We start from the raw sequence: 20561 nt of genomic DNA, 5'->3' as shown, positions 1-20561 counted from the left end.
TTTCTCCAATTATCTGTTGATAGGTGGCAATAGTGCTTCGAAGACTGAGGGAGCTACAGCTACAGGAAGTGGCTTTGCGGCAGGAAAACAAGCGTCCCAGTCCACGGAAGCTCTCTTCTGAACCCCTTTTGCCTCTGGATGAGGAGGCTGTGGATATGGACTATGGTGACATGGCTGTAGATGTAGTGGATGGAGACCAAGAGGAAGCTTCTGGAGACATGGAGATCTCCTTTCATCTTGATTCAGGCCACAAGACCAGTAGCAGAGTGAACTCAACAACCAAACCTGAGGATGGAGGATTAAAGAAAAACAAGTCAGCAAAACAGGGTGACAGAGAGAACTTTAGGAAAGCCAAGCAAAAGTTGGGTTTCTCATCTTCTGATCCAGATCGCATGTTTGTTGAGCTGTCTAACAGCAGCTGGTCAGAAATGTCCCCCTGGGTGATTGGCACCAATTATACCCTTTATCCTATGACTCCTGCTATCGAGCAGCGACTCATTCTCCAGTATTTGACCCCTCTAGGAGAGTATCAGGAGGTAAGCTTATTGGGAAGAGGACTGTTCACACATAGGAATTATTGTGTTCATTTCTCTGGTGTTTTATGGTAGCATTTTATACAAAGATATATTCTAACTCTGCTGCAAACAAGACTTTGCTTGAAACTGGTCAAGTCTTATGCAGGTTGTTCCTGATATGGTCTGTTTGATTACAGTGCGTGTATACATTTATGTTCATAGGGAGGGAGGAAGAGGTGTGTTATTTCTTTAGGCTTCTATCCTCAAAGAGTGGAATAGGAAATACATGAAAATAAAACCAAAATTTAAGACTTGTATTTGGTCTTCATTTCAGCTACTTCCCATATTCATGCAACTTGGATCACGGGAGCTGATGATGTTCTATATTGACCTGAAGCAAACTAATGATGTCCTGCTTACATTTGAGGCACTAAAGGTAAAGTTCTTAAAAATATTGGGTCACTGGGGATTTTTTAAAAACTTTATTTTTTTTTTAAATTTATTTTTTTAAGATGGAGTCTCACTCTGTTGCCCAGGCTGGAGTGCAGTGGCGCGATCTCGGCTCACTGCAACCTCCGCCTCCCGGATTCAAGTGATTTTCCTGCCTCAGCCTCCTGAGTAGCTGAGATTACTGGCACATGCCACTGTGCATGGCTGATTTGTATGTTTTTAGTAGAGGCGGAGTTTCACCATGTTGGCCAGGCTGGACTCGAGCTCCTGACCTCAAGTGATCTGCCCGCCTTGGCCTCCCACAGTGCTGGGATTACAGGCGTGAGCCACCGCACCTGGTGAAGCTTTATTTATTTATTTTTAGAGATAGGTCTCACTCTGTCATCCAGGCTGGAGTGCAATGGGGTGATCATAGCTCACTGTGGCCTTGACCTCCTAGGCTCAAGCAATCCTCCTGCCTCAGTCTCCTGAGTGAGACGAGTGTATGCCACCATGCTTAGCTAATTTTAAAAAAATTTTTGTAGAGACAGTCTTACTATGTTGCCCAGGCTGGTCTTAAACTAGACTGAAGCAATCCTTCTGCTTTGGCCTCCCAAAGTACTAGGATTATAGGTATGAGCCACCATACCCTGTGTCACTGACCATTTTATTGACAGAGATGTGCTGGGGGTTTTAACATGTAATTTCTCTGCATTATATTGCTCAGGATATTTCTATAGCCAGATGCATCAGAATAGTAACAATCAAAACATTCTTGTTTAGATAGAAGAGAGGAGGCTTACTGTGTATCTCTACAGAAACTTAGGTGTTAATCTAAAGGGCTGAGTGTTGAGATAAAAAGTGGATCTAGACATGAGTTGGCCTCCATTATTGTGGCTGAATAGGAGAGGAAAAATATGAAATAGTGCTTGCTTATGTGCTACTTTTTAGATATTACCTGTATCAGCTAACAACAATTTTTTCTTTTTTTCTTTTTTGAGATGGAGTCTTGCTCTGTCGCCCAGGCTGGAGTGCAGTGGCGTGATTTCTGCTCACTGGAACCTCCGCTTCCTGGGTCAAACAGTTCTCCTGCCTCAGCCTCCTGAGTAGCTGGGATTATAGGCACCTGCCACCATGCCTGGCTAACTTTTTGTATTTTTAGTAGAGATAGGGTTTCACCATGTTGGCCAGGTTGGTCTCGAACTCCTGACCTCAAATGAACCACTCACCTCGGCCCCCCAGAGTGTAGGGATTACAGGTGTGAGCCATCACGCTCGGCCACAAAATTTTTTCTAAACTATGTACATATTGTATATGTTAAATTACCTAGGGGTAACAAAATATAAACTAGAAAATGAGTAATGAAATAGCAGACAGAATTAGCTGGCCATGATGGCAGGTACCTGTAATCCTAGCTATTCAGGAGGCTGAGGTGGGAGAATTGCTTGAACTTGGGAGGCGGAGGTTGCAGTGAGCAGAGATTGTGCCACCGTACTCCAGCCTGGGCAACAGAGTGAGACTCCATCCCCCCCCAAAAAAAAAAAAAAAAAGGGTCGCAGACAGGCCAGGCACGTTAGCTCACGCCTATAATCCCTGCACTTTGGGAGACGGAGGCAGAAGGATAGCTTGAGCCCAGGAGTTTGAGACCAGCTTGGTCAACATGGGAGACCTGGTCTCTACAAAAAATATAAAAATTAGCCTGGCGTGGTATCTTGCGCGTGTAATTCCAGCTACTCAGGAGGCTGAGGCATGAGCATCAGTTGAACTCGGGAGGTGGAGATTGCAGTGAGCCAAGATCACTAGGATGAGCCTGAGCGACAGGGCGAGACTCTCTCGGAAAAAAACAAGACAGGCAGACCCTAATTCAGTAAAGGTTGCAAAGGAGCTAAACATAGGAGGGCAACTAAGTCTAATTCACAAGGTCCACACTTAATTCAAGGTGACTGCTGATCTGAATGGAGAGAGAGAGTTGAATGAATAAGAATGTAGCTATCATACAGCTCTCCTCAATAGGTAACTGTTGAGAGATGAGGTCATTAAAATTACTTTTTTAAAAAAATGTATAACACTTTGTCCGGTGCAGTGGATCATGCCTGTAATCCCAGCACTTTGGGAGGCTGAGGCAGGTGGATCACCTGAGGTCGGGAGTTCGAAACCAGCCTGACCAACTAGAGATGGAGAAACCCCGTCTCTACTAAAAATACAAAATTAGCTGGGTGTGGTGGCACATGCCTGTAATCCCAGCTACTCAGGAGGCCGAGGCAGGAGAATCGCTTGAACCCAGGAGTCGGAAGTTGTGGTGAGCTGAGCTCCTGCCATTGCACTCCAGCCTGGGCAATAACAGCGAAACTCTGAAACTCCCTGTCTAAAAAAAAAAAAAAAAAAAAGTATAACATAAACAACATTGTAACAATCCTGAAAGCCCAAAAGAAAATAACATTCAGTCTCGCTTTTAATAAAATAACTTTTTATTTTTGTGCTTCATTCTAATCTTTAATAGACACAGTTGCTTTGAAAATAATTGTTAGCTAGACTTTACAGTTCAGCTTCACTTGTATCCTAAGAATGTTTACATGTAGCTATATGATTGTTCTATACAAATTAGATGCTCTGTAATTTTCTTAGTTTTGTGATATACCTGTGCTGTTTCATTTTTTTGTTACAGGGGACATTGCAGTGAACATCTTTGCATATAATTTTGAGGGTTTTTTTTTTTTTAAATTTCTACTGCTTAAAACAGGGACTGGTATATGGTAAGCAATCAACAAATAGTAGTCACTTAGGAACTGAATGAATTCCCTTAATATTTGTTTGTTGAACCATGGAAATAAGGATTTTCGTGAAAAACTGAAGTTACTCTGCTAGGCTAAAGTTTAATTTTAAAGTGAAATTACAGTTGAAAAAAAAAAAAGCATAACCACTCCAAACTTTTAGTGAAATCTTGGGTATGCAGAAGTCAGAAAAGAATGAATGAATATGTAACAAGTAAAATTTTAAGATGAACATGTAACAGGTATAAAATTAGCCAAGATTTGAATGGAACACAAAGATGATAAGTTACTTTGTTATAAGTGAGACTGAATATAACTTTTGTTTGGGTTTCTAGGATTGTTACAGTGTTTTCTTTCTTTTTTCTTTTTTTTTTTTCTGGCGTAGTGACTGGACTACAACAATGTTGTTTGTGTTATACATTTTATTTTATTTATTTTTTGTTATTTTTGAGGACAGGGTCTTACTCTGTCACCCAGGCTGGAGTGCAGTGGCGTGATCTTGGCTCACTGCAACTTCCACCCCCCAGGCTCAAGCCATCCTCCTGCCTCGGCCTCCTGAGTAGCTTGGACCACAGGTGTGCACCACACTGCCCAGCTAATTTTTTGTATTTTTGGTAGAGACTGGGTTTCATTATGTTGCCCAAGCTAGTCTCGAACTCCTGGGCTCAAGTTTTCCATGTGCCACCCTCCCAAAGTGCTGGAATTATAGATGTGAGCAACCGTGCAATGGCCTCATCTCTCAGTAGTTACCTGTTGAGAACTGTATGATAGCCACATTGTTATTCATTCAACTGTATTGCTCCATTCAGATCAGCTTAGTCATCATGGGTAAGTGGGGACCTTGTGAGTTAGTCTTACTTGCTCTCCCATGTTCAGCCCTTTTGCAACCCAGGAAATAATTTCCCTTTAGTGAGTTTGGGGTCTTCTTGCTCTTTTTTTTTTTTTTTTTGACACGGAGTCTTACTCTGTCACCCAGGCTGGAGTGCAGTGGTGCTCTTTGCTCACTGCTACCTCCGCTTCCCGGGTTCAAGCAGTTCTCCTGTCTCAGGCTACCGAGTAGCTGGGACTACCGGCATAAGCCACTACACCCAGCTAATTTTTGTATTTTTAGTAGAGACAGGGTTTCACCATGTTTACCAGGCTGTTCTAGAACTCCTGATCTTAGGTGATCTGCCCGCCTCAGCCTCCCAAAGTGTTGGGATTACAGGCAAGGGCAACCGCACCTGGCCTTTTTTTTTTTTTTTTTTTTTTTTTGACTGAGTCTTGCTCTGTCTCCCAGGCTGGAGTGCAGTGGTGTGATCTCGGCTTACTGCAACCTTTGCCTTCCGGGTTCAAGTAATTCTCCTGCCTCAGCTTCCTGAGTAGCTTAGATTACAGGCATGTGCCACCACGCCTGGCTACTTTTTAAATTTTTTGTGGAGACAGGGTTTCACCATATTGGCCAGGCAGGTCTCAAACTCCTGACCTCAAGGGTCTACCTCAGCCTCCCAAAGTACTGGGATTACAGGTGTGAGCCACCGCACCTGGCTCTTTCTTTCTTTTTTTTTTTTTTTTAAAGACACTCAAATATGTCAACTTTGTTATTTCTCTATACATACCTTTATTTGTACTGAAAATTGTAAAAATAACACGAAGTTTCATCTTATTGCAGTCTAGATTTTTGAAAGCCAGAAAATCTATTATACTCTAGCTAAACTACCCAATGCTCTCTTTACATTCTTTCCCCACAAGTAAGTTTGCTTCAGATTCTTGATGTTGGGTTTTGTCTCACTGACTTTGGGCTTCTAAAACACATGGGAATACTTTTGTCCTCTTGGTGCTTCTTTGGGTCAAATCAAACAGTAGAGCTAAAGTATACTGAAGTTATTCAAATACGTTCAAACTATGCAGATCCTTTATAAATTATTAATATCATGGTAGGAAGGAAAAGATACAAGAAGAAAAATACATCCTAGAACTTATTTCAAAATTATCGGTATACAGTCTATCCTAGCATGGGGTAGCTTTTTCAACCTGCTACATAAAATTACTAGCAAGAAAGAAAAGTACAAGAATAAGGGTTATGGCTGGCGTGGCTCAGTGTCGTAATTCTGTATTCTAGCATCCTCAGAAGGATCCCATCAATTATACATGCAGAAACTGCAGCGACATCTGAATGGTCCACTACTTGATTCATTCTGAACTCTCTTAAGCCCATTGTTTGTTAGTTTTCTTTCAAGCCTAGAAACTCTGCTGAGTAACATGTATCTCAGTTTTGCCATCCTTTTCTTTCTACACAGACAGCAGTGTTCTTACCCCTCTCCTGTAGAGCAACTCATCTCTGACTTCCCTGAGGATCACTGCTCCTGTATATTGTTGGGGTGAATTTTCTGGTAGATGGTAAGGGAATTCAGTACTAGGGTGTGTAGTCAAGTTACTAAGGTTCTTTATCAAAGTCTCGAAGCAGAAGTTTTGAGAGGCCCGCAAATCGTCCTGGGAATTTTCTTCAGTGAGCATTTGTGAAAACTCTGGGGACCAAGGTTGGATCAAACTTTTGTGATGTGCCCATCGGTGATCTTGACACAACACTCTTCTTGCTTTTTCTTTAATCATCTTCTAGTTTATCTTCCCTTTGCCGAACTGCTTATTTTACTACCACTTGGTAACTTTATTTTTGTGTTTGTTCTTTACTGAACATTTATTGAGTGCTTTTTATGGGCCAGAGGCTTATGTTCAGGTACGAGGGATACAAGGAGGCCAACGAATAAATAAATCAAGTCTTTGTCATTTTTTGTTTGTTAAGAGATACAGACATATAAACCTATAATTTTTTTCTCTTTTTTTTTTTTTTTGAGACAGAGTTTCGCTCTTGTCACCCAGGCTGGAGTGCAGTGGCACGATCTCTGCTCACTGCAACCCTGGCCTCCCGGGTTCAAGTGATTATCCTGCTTCAGCCTTCTGAGTAGCTGGGATTACAGGCATGTGCTAGCATGGCTGGCTAATTTTTGTATTATTAGTAGAGGCTAGGTTTCACCATGTTGGCCAAAGTAGTATAGTTCCAAAGTATTTTGAAATGGAATAGAAATGAGGAAATTTGCCTTTTAACTTTCAGAAATTTCAAGTTTGGAGGAGGTCAGACATAATTAGAGTAACGTGTTTCTACATGTGGGATTTGGTGTGTATGTATATTAAGTGTGTAAGCTCATGGTTATACTTCGCACAGTGGGATGAAGCTGGAGATCAAAGTTGTCTCCAGTGGCCCAACGATATTGCTTTCAGATACAATTTCTGGTCCTGAACAGGGTGCAATGGAAGAAGGGATTGGGCAGTTGCTATTTTTATAGGTTTTTGTGTGGAGAATTATAATGGGTGTCACATAGTTTAGCTGTGTCTTGTGGGAAGGAGTGTGTGGAAGTGTGGTAGAGTGTTGTGTAACAAACAAAAAGTAGGGTAATGATAGAAGGGATTTGAATTATATATAAGGGTTAGCCTGAGCCTGGTTGTTGAGAGAACTTTTTTGAAGAGGGCACATCCCTGTTTTTTTCCATTGACCTTAGTGAGATTTGTGCAGATATCAAATCATGTTTTTGTGCATTACAAATCTATGTTGTTGGTACCTGGAAGATACCTTGATGTGGGAAACAGTAGGGGGAGCTCTAGCTTTCCCAAGGCCCTGTTTATGTTGGCCTAGGTTCAGAGTCATCAAGCAGCCTGCTGCTTGGATTATATTCTTTGCTCATAACATTGTACAGGAGATCAAGTCCACCCAGAGAGGCTAGTGGGACTTGAACAGGCAGTTAAAAAACCTTAAAAGATAACCTTTAAGACATCTATTTAAAATGCACATGGTTAGTTCTAAAAATATACTTGTTCAGATAATTTGCTCAAGATTCTTCTTTTGGGGATATATTGATCAATTTAAAGGAAGGCAGATTTTGGGAATTCATTAGTTGATGAGTCATTGAGCAAAAGCTAGGATATAGAGCTATTTATATTAAAAGGATTAAAATGGGAAGGTTAGCAAAAGTCCGTTAGGGAAGCTATTAAGTTGGTGCAAAAGTAACTGCAGTTTTTGCTATTGCTTTCAAAGGCAAAAACTGCAGTTTTTCACCAACCTAAATATGTAATAGTAAAATGGTTGTAGAGTTACTGATTGATTGGTTGACTGACAGGGTCTTACTTTGTCACCCAGGCTGGAGTGCAGTGGTACAATTGATCTTAGCTCACTACAGCCTTGAACTCTCTGGCTCAAGCGATCCTCTTACCTCACCCTCCTAAGTAACTGGAACTACAGGCATGTGCCACTGCATTTGGTTAATTTTTAAATTTTTTGCAGAGATGGGGTTGTGCTGTGTTGTCCAGGCTGGCCCTGAACTCCTGACTTCAAGCAATCTTTTCACCCTGGCCTCTCAAAGTACTAGAATTACAGGAGTGAGACAAGCCACCTGACCAATATCATTACTTATAGTAATTTTTTTTTTTTTTTTTGAGACAGAGTCTTTTTCTGTCGCCCAGGCTGGAGTGCAGTGGTGTAATCTTGACGCACTGCAACCTCTGTCTCCCAGGTTCCGGCAATCCTCCTGCCTCAGTCTCCCGAGTAGCTGGGATTACAGGCACCCACTACCATGTCTGGCAAATTGTTTGTATTTTTAGTAGAGACAGGGTTTCACCATGTTGGCCAGGCTGATCTCAAACTCTTGACCTCAAGTGATCTGCCCACCTCGGCCTCCCAAAGTGCTGGGATTACAGGCATGAGCCACCGCACCCAGCCCTTATAGCAATATTTTTCACCTTCATAAAAAAATCAGGCTGGGCATGGTGGCTCACACCTGTAATCCCAGCACTTTGGGAGGCCCCGGTGGGCGGATTACCTGAGGTCAGGAGTTCAAGACCAGCCTGGCCAACATGGTGAAACCCTGTCTCTACTAAAAAATAAAAAAATTAGCTGGACGTGGTGGCAGGTGCCTATAATCTCAGCCACTCAGGTGACTGAGGCAGGAGAATCGATTGCACCCAGGAGGCGGAGGTTGCAGTGAACCAAGACTGCGCCATTGCACTCCAGCCTGGGCAACAAGAGTGAAACTCCATCTGGGGAAAAAAAAAAAAAAAAATCCCTGGTGTTAGGAAAGAAAAGAGAAATGTTAAGGAATCTTAGTCTTTTTGTTTATTTTAAATAATATTAGGTTTTCTTTTGTGAGGGATTGGTTGTCTCCTTAGAGGACTTTTGTATTTAACAGCTTAACTGAATATTAGGTCAAGAGATTTTGTTAATTTTCTAGGTTATTTTGTGGTAATTTGTGTCCTCATTTTTTAGCACCTAGCATCTCTCCTGCTCCATAACAAATTTGCCACAGAATTTGTTGCGCATGGCGGAGTACAGAAATTACTGGAAATACCTCGTCCTTCTATGGCTGCAACCGGTGTATCTATGTGTTTGTATTACCTATCCTACAATCAGGATGCCATGGAAAGAGTAAGTCTCATCTATACAGGTTTGTGGGGATGAGATTTGGTTGGGGACAACCTCTTTAAAAGATCACATTTGCAGAATGACTTTTGGATAAGAAAAAAACAATAGTTGAATAAATAAATTTTAATGAAAGAAGCAAGGAACGTGAATATCTAGTCTTTATAAAGCATTCTAAAAATGTAAAATTGTTTAGAAATGATTCTATTTTTTTCTGACTCTACTGGGAAAATGCTGGGTGGATTGGAGTCTGGGAGCTTTATTTAGTTTTTGCCATTTCTATGGCATTAAGATTAGCCTTCAGGTACTTTTCTGATGTCTTAGTGGAGTGACGTTTATGAGTTATTGTAAAAACAACAGGCTGGGCACAGTGGCTCACACCTGTAATCCCAGTGCTTTGGGAGGTTGAGGCGGGTGGATAACCTGCGATCAGGAGTTCAAGATCAGCCTGGGTAACATGATGTAACCCTGTCTCTACTAAAAGTGCAAAAATTAGCCAGGCATGGTGGCAGATGCCTGTAATCCCAGCTACTTGGGAGGCTGAAGCAGGAGAATTGCTGAACCCAGGAGGCGGAGGTTGCAGTGAGCCGAGACTGCCGTTGCACTCCAGCCTGGGCTACAGAGCAAGACTCTGTTTAAAAAAAAAAAAAAAAAAAAAAAAAAGCCACACGCAACAGACCTAGTCTCTCACTGATTCATTCACACACAAATTTATATTGTATATAGGGGTGTATATGTGTGTATATTTTTAGATACAAGGTCTCGCCCTATTGCCCAAGTGCTCAGCCTGCTAGGTAGCTAGGACTATAGGCTTGTGCCACCATGCCTGGCTACTTTTTATACTTTTTTTTTTTTTTTTTTTTGACAGAATCTTGCTCTGTTGCCCAGGTTGGAGTGCAGTGGTGCCATCTTGGCTCACTGCAGTCTCCAACTCCCAGGTTCAAGCAATTCTCCTGTCTCAGCCTCTAGAATAGCTGGGATTACAGGCGCCCACCACTGTGCCTGGCTAATTTTTGTGTTTGTAGTAAAGGGTTTCACCATGTTGGCCAGGCTGGTCTCGAACTCCTGACCTCAAGTGATCCACTCACCTCGGCCTCCCACAGTACTGGGATTACAGGCATGAGCCACCATGCCTGGCTTTGTGATTTTTTAAAAGTGTAAATGGGTTATACATATGTATGTGGTTTTTCATTTTTGTTTTTGTTTTGAGGCAGGGTCTGACTCTGTCGCCTGTGCTGGAGTCCAGTGGCATGATCTTGGCTCACTGCAGCCTCTGCCTCCTGGGTTCAAACCATCCTTGCAAGTAGCTGGGACAACAAGGGCACACTACCACACCTGGTTAATTTTTACATGTTTTGTAGAGGCAGGGTTTTGCCATTTTGCCCAGGCTGTGGGTTGTACATTTGAAAAGTGATGGGCTCCTGGGATCCCCTAGGAAAGCAAAGTTCTTGTTAGTTCTATTCCTGGAACATTTTTCTAGTATTCTTATTTGGTGTGTCTTTTCTGGTAGAGTGAAATGGGTAATTTCTTCTTGAGCTATGACATTATCTTTGCTTATTAATAATATCAGTTTTAATTTTTCTTTTGGTGTTTATACAAGATAGGTAGTCTTTTGGGAGTAATAAACTAATCTGTGTGTGTACATACAAAATTACTTATGGCTAAGATAGAGAAAAAAATATCAAGGAAACCTGGGGATGCTTTACAGTTTCATTTTGTGACCCATAGTAGACATCAAAATGTGTGTGAATTAACCAGAGAATGAATACCAAACTCCTAGACTTAGGATCAGAAATCTGAGCCACTTTTATCACATTGGAGAAGTTCCTTACCTCTTCCTCTTCTTTTAAGTGAGAATCCTAATACCTGTATAATGGAGCCCTCGTGAGCAGTAAATAATGTAAATATTTGTTGGCACTTAGTAAGTATAGGTTGTATTTAAATATTTGTCTAAATTTAGGTCGTTTTCAGGTTCGGAATGGATTGTGTTCTAAAATTGCCTTTGTATTATAACCTAAACTTTGTACTAAGAGTGACTTGATTGGAAATGGTCATTGTATTCTGCAGATATCTATACTGGTGAATTTTTCATCCTGTTCGAGGGCTCCTTTGCCCACAATTTAAAAGCATTGTTTTATTTGTATTTTTTTGCAGGTTTGCATGCATCCCCACAATGTTCTGTCTGATGTGGTGAACTATACCCTGTGGTTAATGGAGTGTTCTCATGCTTCAGGGTGCTGCCATGCTACCATGTTTTTTTCAATTTGCTTCTCATTTCGGGCCGTCTTGGAGCTTTTTGACCGCTATGATGGTCTTCGTCGTCTGGTGAACTTGGTGAGATTATTTCAGTGCTTTTCTCACTAGGATTAAGGGTCCTGGTTGTCTTGGCTGCCCTTTAACAGCACACCCTTGAAGAAAGGAAGCTTTTGGTTAGAGGAGTTTTGCTGCCATTCTTTCTGTGAAGTTTTTGTTTTGTTTTTTTTTTTCCTTCCTTCACAAATTTCTCTTTTTCTTTAGTAGTTTGAGGACACTGTGCCATTGTAGACTTGCCTTGGATATAGTAATCTTATCACGGGGATTGGCAGTTGATGATCTTGATCTTTCTAAAAGCAATAGTTTTATGCCTGTATATTTTTTGCTGTGATTAAAAGCTTGTTCATTTTTCGGTATGGGTTTAATGTTTTGTTTTCATATAGCTACTGTTATCATGTTATATACATAGATATACATAAATATGGTTTGATATTTGTCAGTATTGTTAAGCATAAAAGTTTACTGATACATAGCAGAATGTGTGTGGAAAATAAAAAAAGTTTACTAAAATATTTTCCCATTTTTTAATCTTTTTTCTTAACTCTTGCCTTTTCCCCTCTTTTACCCCAATATTTTGTATCTTAATAGATCAGTACTTTAGAGATTCTAAATTTGGAAGATCAGGGTGCACTTCTGAGTGATGATGAAATATTTGCTAGCCGCCAAACTGGGAAACATACCTGCATGGCCTTGCGCAAATACTTTGAGGCTCACCTGGCCATTAAATTGGAACAAGTGAAGCAGTCACTTCAGAGGACTGAGGGTGGCATTCTTGTCCACCCGCAACCCCCGTACAAGGTGAGAGGACCTTGTCTTGAAAGGGAAAGTTCTGTTAGCCCTCTCTGTAGCATCTCAGTCCTGAAACTCACATTCAGATCAGTGGACTCTGTGTTATGCCCATTGTTGGAGTATACTTCCCTGTTTGAAGGCAGAACCAATTGAAAAATGGATGTAATAGGTGAATTTCAGGAAATTATTTTGCTTCCAGTTGTAAGTTGCTGGGATTCTAGAACTAAAAGATTAACTGAAGTGTGTATAAAAAAGCTTTCTTTTTTTCTTTTTGAGATAGTCTCCCTCTGTCGCCCAGGGTGGAGTGCAGTGATGTGACCACAGCTCATTGCAACATTAACCTCCCAGGCTCAGGTGATCCTCCCACCTCAACCTCCTGAGTAGTTGGGGGACTATAGGTACACACCATCACACCCAGCTAATTTTTAAATTTTTTGTGGAGTTGGGGGTGCAACTATGTTGTCCTGGCTGGTCTTGAACTCCTGGGCTCAAAGAGGCCTCCCACCTCGACCTCTCAAAGTGCTAGAATTATAGGTGTGAGCCAGTGTACCTGGCAAAGAACTATTTTGTATGAAAAGTACTAGATGATTTGCCTTCTATGCAGAATTTCTTTTCTGAAAATGTGTTTATAACTCTACTTCTCTATCATTGTGGAGTTTGATATGTTTTGGGATACAGATGAGTAGCTGCATGTTTTTTAAAAAATCACCAACTGATTTCTTGAGGCCAGTAGTTTGAGACCAGCCTGGGCAACAATAGTGAGGCCCTGTCTTTACAAAAGTTTTAAAAATTGGCTGGGCCCTGTGGTGTGCATCTATAGTTCTAGCTACTTCGGGGGCAGAGGTGGGAGGATCATTTGAACCCAGGAGTTCAAGACTGCTATGATCATACCACTACACTCCAGTCTGGGCACAGACTGTCTCAAAAAAAAAAAAAAAAAAAAGGCATGGTGGTGCATGAGTAGCCTCAGCTACTCTGGAGGGTGCGGTGGAAGAATCACTTCAGTCTGGGGGTTTGAGGCTGCATGTGATCAGGCTATGGCACTCCAGTCTGGGCAACAGAGTGAAACCCAGTCTTAAGAAAAAAAAGTCACAAATTGAAAAGAAATCAGTCACATGATGCTTCTTTCTCTTGAGCTATAACTTATATGCACAAAGGAAACTTGTTATCTTTTTAGACAAATCATATTGTGAGTCTAATTATAAATAAGGTAAAAGATTAATCAATATATGGTCATTATTTCACATATGGGCTTTTGACTTAAGAATTGTGGAATTTGAAAGGTATTATTATTTACTTTTTAATTAAAACGTTGGCCAAGCATGGTGGCTCATGCCTGTAATTCCAGCACTTCAGGAGGCTGAGGTGGGAGGATCACTTGAGTCTAGGAGTTCAGGGCTGCAGTGAGCTATGATCATGCCACTGCACTCCAGCATGGACAACAAAATGAGACCCTGTCTCTACGAAAAATAAAATAATTAGCTGGGTGTGGTGGCATGTGCCTATGGTTCTAGCTACTTGGGATGCTGAGACAGGAGGATAGCTTGAGCCTGGGAGATTGAAGCTACAGTGAGCCATGATCAAGCCACTGCCCTCCAGCCTGGGCGGCAAAGTGAGACCCTGTCTTGAAATAAATAAGTAAAATGAAATATCTTGGCCAGTGAGCTGCGCTCAAGAAGGTAGTAGGCAGATGTAGAGTTGTATATAATAATAATACTGTATATCTCTCCTTATAGGCATGCTCATATACTCATGAACAGATTGTGGAAATGATGGAATTTTTGATAGAATATGGCCCAGCACAGCTATATTGGGAACCAGCTGAAGTCTTCCTCAAACTTTCTTGTGTGCAACTCTTGTTGCAGCTTATTTCTATTGCCTGCAATTGGAAGACCTATTATGCAAGGTGGGACCAGAGAGAGATTTCAAATGAAGTTTGATGCATCTTTTTACTAAAGTTGATGTTGGTTTGTGCATGGTATATGCTTAACAAAATTTGTTGAATTGAAATTTTGGACTTGAAACTGAGAAATTAGGCATGAAAATATGATTTTTAATTTACAGCACACTTGTTCATATGTATGGTCTTGGTGATTGTAAATATTACGTAATAGGCAAGGATCAGCGTCTGTACTGTCAGAGAAGGTACGTGATTTACATGGCCACAGCTGCAGAGCTGGGGTTAAAGTCTTGTCTTGAGGCTAGAGTCCAGGATTCTTCAGTGCTTAGACTTTAAGTGTCTTGCTAGTACTTGACAACCATATATAATGTTTATATTATGTTCATATAAAATTGTCCTTTTACTCTTGGAATTCAACACACTGTTAGGATTTTCACAAATTAGTTGAAGGCAGAGCAGGACAAGGCCCAGAAAAGGGTGGCTGATGTAATCAGGAAATTGGGTAGGTTCTATTTGAAGATGATATAAAAAGAAATAAAACTCTTTTGAAAAAGATGGGATCTTTTTTTTTTTTTTTTTTTTTTTTTTTTGAGACAGAGTCTTGCTCTGTCACCCAGGCTGGAGTGCAGTGGCCGGATCTCAGCTCACTACAAGCTCTGCCTCCCAGGTTTACGCCATTCTCCTGCCTCAGCCTCCCAAATAGCTGGGACTACAGGCGCCCGCCACCTCGCCCGGCTAGTTTTTTGTATTTTTAGTAGAGACGGGATTTCACCGTGTTAGCCAGGCTGGTCTTGATCTCCTGACCTCGTTATCCGCCCGTCTCGGCCTCCCAAAGTGCTGGGATTACAGGCTTGAGCCACCGTGCCCGGCCAAAAGATGGGATCTTAAGAGAAGATAGTAAAAAAGTTTATAAACAGAGTGCTCGACCTTCTTTTCCTATTTAATCACAGCCATAAAGATAAGAGGGGCTTATTTAGGGGAATATAGTATGTTTGTTAAATCCCAGTGTTTAAATATAGTGAGGTACTCTTGGAGCAGGTGTAATTAAACTTTTTGGGTTCAGGATACCTTTACTGTATTAATAATTACTGAGAACTCTAAAAGGCTTTTGTTTTTGTGATATATCTATCAGTGTTCAGTGTATTAGAAATTAAAACAGAAAAATGTAAAAATATTTATGCACTAAAAAAATGTGGGCCAGGCACGATGGCTCATGCCTGTACTCTCAGCACTTTGGAAAGATGAGGTGGGCAGATCACTTGAGGTCCAGAGTTTGAGACCAGCCTGGGCAACATGGTGAAACCCCGTCTCTACTAAAAATAGAAAAATTATCCGGGCGTGGTGTTACACACCTGTAATCCCAGCTACCTGGGAGGCTGAGGCAGGAGAATCGATTGAACCTGGGAGGCAGAGGTTGCAGTGAGCTGAGATCATGCCACTGTACTACAGCCTAGGCAACACAGCAAGTCTTTGTCTCAAAAAAAAAAAAGTGAACCCATTGCATGTTTGCATTATTCATGAAAAATTTCCAAAATAAAACCAGATAATTTTAGCAAGTTCGAAAAAATGTCTGGCCTAATACCTCATATCTGCTTCTGTATTCAGTTTTTGTGATATCACATAATCTCTGGAAGACTCTCTTACTATGCAATGAGAGAATGAGAGTGCAAAAGGAAAGTAACATATTATTATGAAAATAACTTTGACTTCACAGGACCTTCTGAAAGGGTCTCAGACTTCTCGAAGTCTTCAGACTATACTTTGAGAAGTGCTGTTTTAGAATATTGGAAAAGTAGGTTATTATATTTATTTGGAGAATTGTTTAAAAAGTGATGACAGACCAGGCATGGTGGTTCATACCTGCAATCCCAGCACTTAGGGAGGCTGAGGCAGAGTTCGATGCTTGAGATCAGGAGTTTGAGACCAGCCTAGGTAACATGGTAAAACCCCATCTCTACCAAAAATAAAAAAAAATTAGCATGGTGTGTTGCCGCATGCCTGTAGTCCCAGCTACTAGGGAGGCTGAGGTGGGAAGATTGCTTGATCCCAGGAGGTGAAGGGTGCAGTGAGCCAAGACTGTGCCACTGCACTCTAGCCTGGGCAACAGAGCGAGACTCTGTCTCCAAAAAAAAGATTATGACAGCTCACAAGATAACTAGAAAGGGTATAAATACATTTTTTAAACTGGTACATATGTATTTATTTATTTTTTTGTTGGTTTTGGAGACACAGTCTTGCTCTGTTGCCCAGGCTGGAGTGTAGTGGCACGATCTCAGCTCACTCCAACCTCCACCTCCCTCGTTCAAGTGATTCTCATGCCTCAGCCTCTGAAGTAGCTGGGATTACAGGCGCACACCACCAAGCCCAGCTAATTTTTGTATTTTTTAGTAGAGATGGGGTTTTGCCATGTTGGCCAGGCTGGTCTCCAACTCCTGGCCTTGAGTGATCTGCCTGCCTTAGCCTCTCAAAGTGCTGGGATTATAGGCATGAAACACTGTCCGGCCTGTATTTGGATTATTGAAAAAATAGTCCTTGATTTTAAAAGTTTATTTTTAGAAATAAAATTAGTAAATGTTTCTGCTTTAGAATATGCAGAATCTTTTAAAGAGAAAATTACTTAGCATTCATTACATAATATTTGTAAGTACACATAATTGATATTATACTTTTTAATCAAATTCATCTTTTTTATGAATATTTTCAAAACGTAGAAAGGCACAGAGAATAGTATAACAACTGCTCCATCATTAACCAGGATAGGCATGTTGTTGTATTTGCTTTTCCCTCAGTTCTTTTTCTGCCTCCCCAGAGTCACTCATCTTCTGAATTTGAACCATATTCTCCCCACTCATGTTTTTATACTATATATATCTGTGCTGTGTTCATAAATAATAATATAGTACTGCTTTGCATGTTTTTAAATTGTTATTTTCCTAAGTTTTTTTTTGCAGCTTGCTGTTTTTACACTTCTATTCTTGAGATTTATATATGTTAATATTTATTTAAAACACTGTATTTCTATACTGCAGTTTATTCTGCCATTGATGGCTAATTTAGTGTTTTTGTATTTTTTTTTTTTTCCTATTTAATAAATGGTATCATGAACCTCCTTTTGGAGGCTCTCTTGAGGATATGATGTAGAGCATCTGGTTTTGTAGGGTGTCTGTGTTCTTACCTTTATTGGATATTGCCAAATTGCTTCTAAAAACGTTCATGCCATTGTCATTCCTCACCAGCAATATATAGGAGCTTTCATTTCTCTACTTTTTTTTCTTTTTTTTTTGAAACGGAGTCTTGCTCTGTCACCCAGGCTGGAGTACAGTAGTGGTGTGATCTTGGCTCATTGCAACTTCCGCCTCCTGGGTTCAAGCGATTCTCCTGCCTCAGCCTCCCGAGTAACTGGGACTGCAGGCGCCCACTACCACGCCCAGCTAATTTTTGTATTTTTGGTAGAGATGGGGTTTCACCGTATTGGCCAGGCTGGTCTCAAACTCCTGACCTCGTGATCCACCCACCCTGGCCTCCCAAAGTGCTGGGATTACAGGCGTGAGCCACCGCACCCAGCCGTTTTTATCTTTTTTAACTACAAAAGATATCCAACATTTCTCTACTTTCTTGCCAGTACTTGGTATTGTCTGATTTTTAATTTTATATCTTACATTTTTTATTTTTATATCATTAATGATGTATTTTGAACCCTTTCCCTCATTCTTTAGGGTTCTTTGAAAGTGATTGTCAATGACTGTAGTTTATGAGTATACTGTAACACATGTGTTGCTCTTGTCTATGTGGGTTTTCTCATTCTTTTGCTATTTTAATGTGACTAATGAACATCTTAGTACGTAAATTCTTCTGATTCTTTCTTTTTTTTTTTTTTTTTGAGACTGAGTCTCACTGTGTTGCCCAAGCTGGAGTGCAGCGGTGTGATCTTGGCTCACTGCAGCCTCTGCCTCCTGGGTTCAAGCAGTTCTCCGTGCTTCAGTCTCCTGAGTAGCTGGGATTACAGATGCCCATCACCATGCCCGGCTGGTTTTTGTATTTTTTAGTAGAGATGGGGTTTCAACATGTTGGCCAGGCTGGTCTTGAATTCCTGACCTCAGGTGATCTGCCTGCCTCAGCCTCCCACAGTGTTGGGATTACTGGCGTGAAGCACTGCACCTGGCCTGAATCTTTTTTCTTTTCTTTTTTTTTTTTGGAGATGGAGTCTCTCTCTGTGGCCCAGGCTGGAGTGCAGTGGCTCGATCTCAGCTCATTGCAACTTCTGCCTCCTGGGTTCAAGCAATTCTCCTGCCTCAACCTCCCACGTAGCTGGGACTACAGGCGCCCGCCACCAAGCCTGGCTAATTTTTTTTTTTTTTGTAGTTTAGTAGAGACAGGATTTCACCATGTTGCCCATGCTAGTCTTGAACTCCTGAACTCAGGCAGTCTGCCCGCCTCAGCCTCCCAAAGTGCTAGGATTACAGGCATGAGCCACCACGCCTGGCCCCGGCCTGATTATTTCTTTAGGACAGATTGTTAGAGGTGAAATTTCTAGGACAGGGTTTATGAACATTTTAAGAATCTTGTTTCATATTTCCAGATTACTTTCTTTTTTTTTTTCATTTTTCTTTTTTTGTTTTTCGAGACAGGCTCTCACTCTGTTGCCCAGGCTGGAGTGCAGTGGTGTAATCATGGCTCACCACAGCCTCAACTTCCTGGGCATAGGTGATCCTCCCACCTCAGCCTCCTGAGAAGCTGGGACTACAGGCAGGTGCCACCACATCCGGCTAATATCTTTTGTATATATATATAAAAATATATATTTTTTGAGACGGAGTCTCGCTGTCTTCCAGGCTGGAGTGCAGTGGCACGATTTCGGCTCACTGCAAGCTCCGCCTCCCGGGTTCACGCCATTCTTCTGCCTCAGCCTCCCAGGTAGCTGGGACTAAAGGTACCCGCAACCATGCCCGGCTAATTTTTTGTACTTTTATTAGAGACAGGGTTTCACCGTGTTAGGATGGTCTTGATCTCCTGACCTCATGATCCGCCCACCTCAGCCTCCCAAAGTGCTGGGATTACAGGCGTGAGACACTGTGCCCGGCCTATATTTTTTTTAATAGAAAAATATAAAACCATGTTGCCCAGTCTGGTCTCAGACTCCTGGGTTCAAGTGATCCTTCCATCTCGGCCTCCTAAAGTGTTGGGACTATAGGCATGAGCCACCACGCCTGGCCTCCAGATTACTTTCTGGAAAGATTGTGCTAATTTCTACTCTCACCAAAAGTTTGAGAGTGTGTGTGTCTATATATTTTCGCTAGAATGAAAGGATTCAGGATTATTCTGTGTTTTTTATTGTAGAAGTTTGATAGGTAAAAATTTTATTGCTGTATTTTTTGGAAGTAATGTCATTGTAACTATAAAATCCTCTCTTGTTGTGACAGCTCGAGATAGAGCCACACTGGTAGCGGTTCTGATTTATAGTCTCTCTGTGTGCGTGTGTCTGTTTCTGTCTCTCTATCTCTGTCTCTCTTGGTTCTTGTGGCTATATTCTAATTTCCCTTTGACTAATTCTTCTTACTGTCCAGGAATGACACTGTGCGCTTTGCTTTGGATGTCCTGGCTATTCTTACTGTGGTCCCTAAAATCCAGCTCCAGTTGGCAGAATCAGTGGACGTGTTGGATGAGGCTGGATCTACAGTCTCTACTGTAGGTAGGTTATATTTTGCCATTTTTGTTGTTTCTTGGTCTGGGTTTGTTTTTTCTTTGCCACTCTGGTTGTGGTTACCTACCTGACCTAATTTTGGATTTCAGAACAAAAGTAGTAGAGGGGGGCTCCTTGTCTGTCCTTTATAAGGACTACCATTCAGCAGATCAGAAACTAATTAAAAAAAAAAACAAAAAACAAAAATACAAACGTAGTACTAGATAGTTTGATTTAAGGGGGTCATGCTAGTAAACGCAGGTTTTCTGGCATTTCTGCTATAATGGTATATTATAGCTTTCCTGAAAAGCTCACACTCTGCAGAGTCTTGCACTAAAAGTTCATGGGAAAAATAGGTTGAGGCAGATAGTAAAAAACTTAAGCATCACAGCTTTCCAGGAGTTAAAGGGGAAAAAAAAACAAAGTGAGCAATTTTGTAACCTGAGTTAGTAATTGGCAGGTAGCTCAAAATGGGTAGAAACCATCATACATATATAAAAAAAGGAAAATACACTTTGATAATATACATTATTAAGAGCAGGGGTGATCAGGGCACTGCTGGGGTGAGCATGGGAAGTTGTGTGACAGGACAAGATGCAGGATAGGACTAAGACGCAGGCACTTGTTTTTAATTTTCTTAAAATAAAGTAGAAAGGGTTCTGCTTTCACAGTAGCAGCCCAACTGAGAGCTTTCTCCATTCCTAAGGTTTTAATGTAT

The 20561-nt window shown here is 41.2% G+C and overlaps 1 protein-coding gene across 11 annotated transcripts in view; it reads left to right on the top strand.

Annotated features, from left to right (window-relative positions):
- LOC105480631 (DDB1 and CUL4 associated factor 1) overlaps nucleotides 1-20561 on the top strand; it is a 110360-nt gene that overhangs the window by 58169 nt on the left and 31630 nt on the right. For all 11 annotated transcript variants that reach the window (XR_011620060.1, XR_011620063.1, XR_011620061.1 and 8 more), the window contains 7 exons: nucleotides 24-536; nucleotides 850-951; nucleotides 9009-9167; nucleotides 11316-11495; nucleotides 12063-12272; nucleotides 14000-14169; nucleotides 19728-19852. Coding sequence is in view for 7 of the 11 variants with exons in the window: in XM_071091788.1 (XP_070947889.1) it covers nucleotides 24-536; nucleotides 850-951; nucleotides 9009-9167; nucleotides 11316-11495; nucleotides 12063-12272; nucleotides 14000-14169; nucleotides 19728-19852 (1459 nt within the window). In the remaining 4 variants the exon portion in view is untranslated. The remainder of the gene's footprint in view (nucleotides 1-23; nucleotides 537-849; nucleotides 952-9008; nucleotides 9168-11315; nucleotides 11496-12062; nucleotides 12273-13999; nucleotides 14170-19727; nucleotides 19853-20561) is intronic.

Source organism: Macaca nemestrina, chromosome 2 (assembly GCF_043159975.1).
Source record: "Macaca nemestrina isolate mMacNem1 chromosome 2, mMacNem.hap1, whole genome shotgun sequence".
Classification (NCBI taxonomy): domain Eukaryota; kingdom Metazoa; phylum Chordata; class Mammalia; order Primates; family Cercopithecidae; genus Macaca; species Macaca nemestrina.
This window is presented reverse-complemented; position numbering and strand designations above follow the sequence as displayed.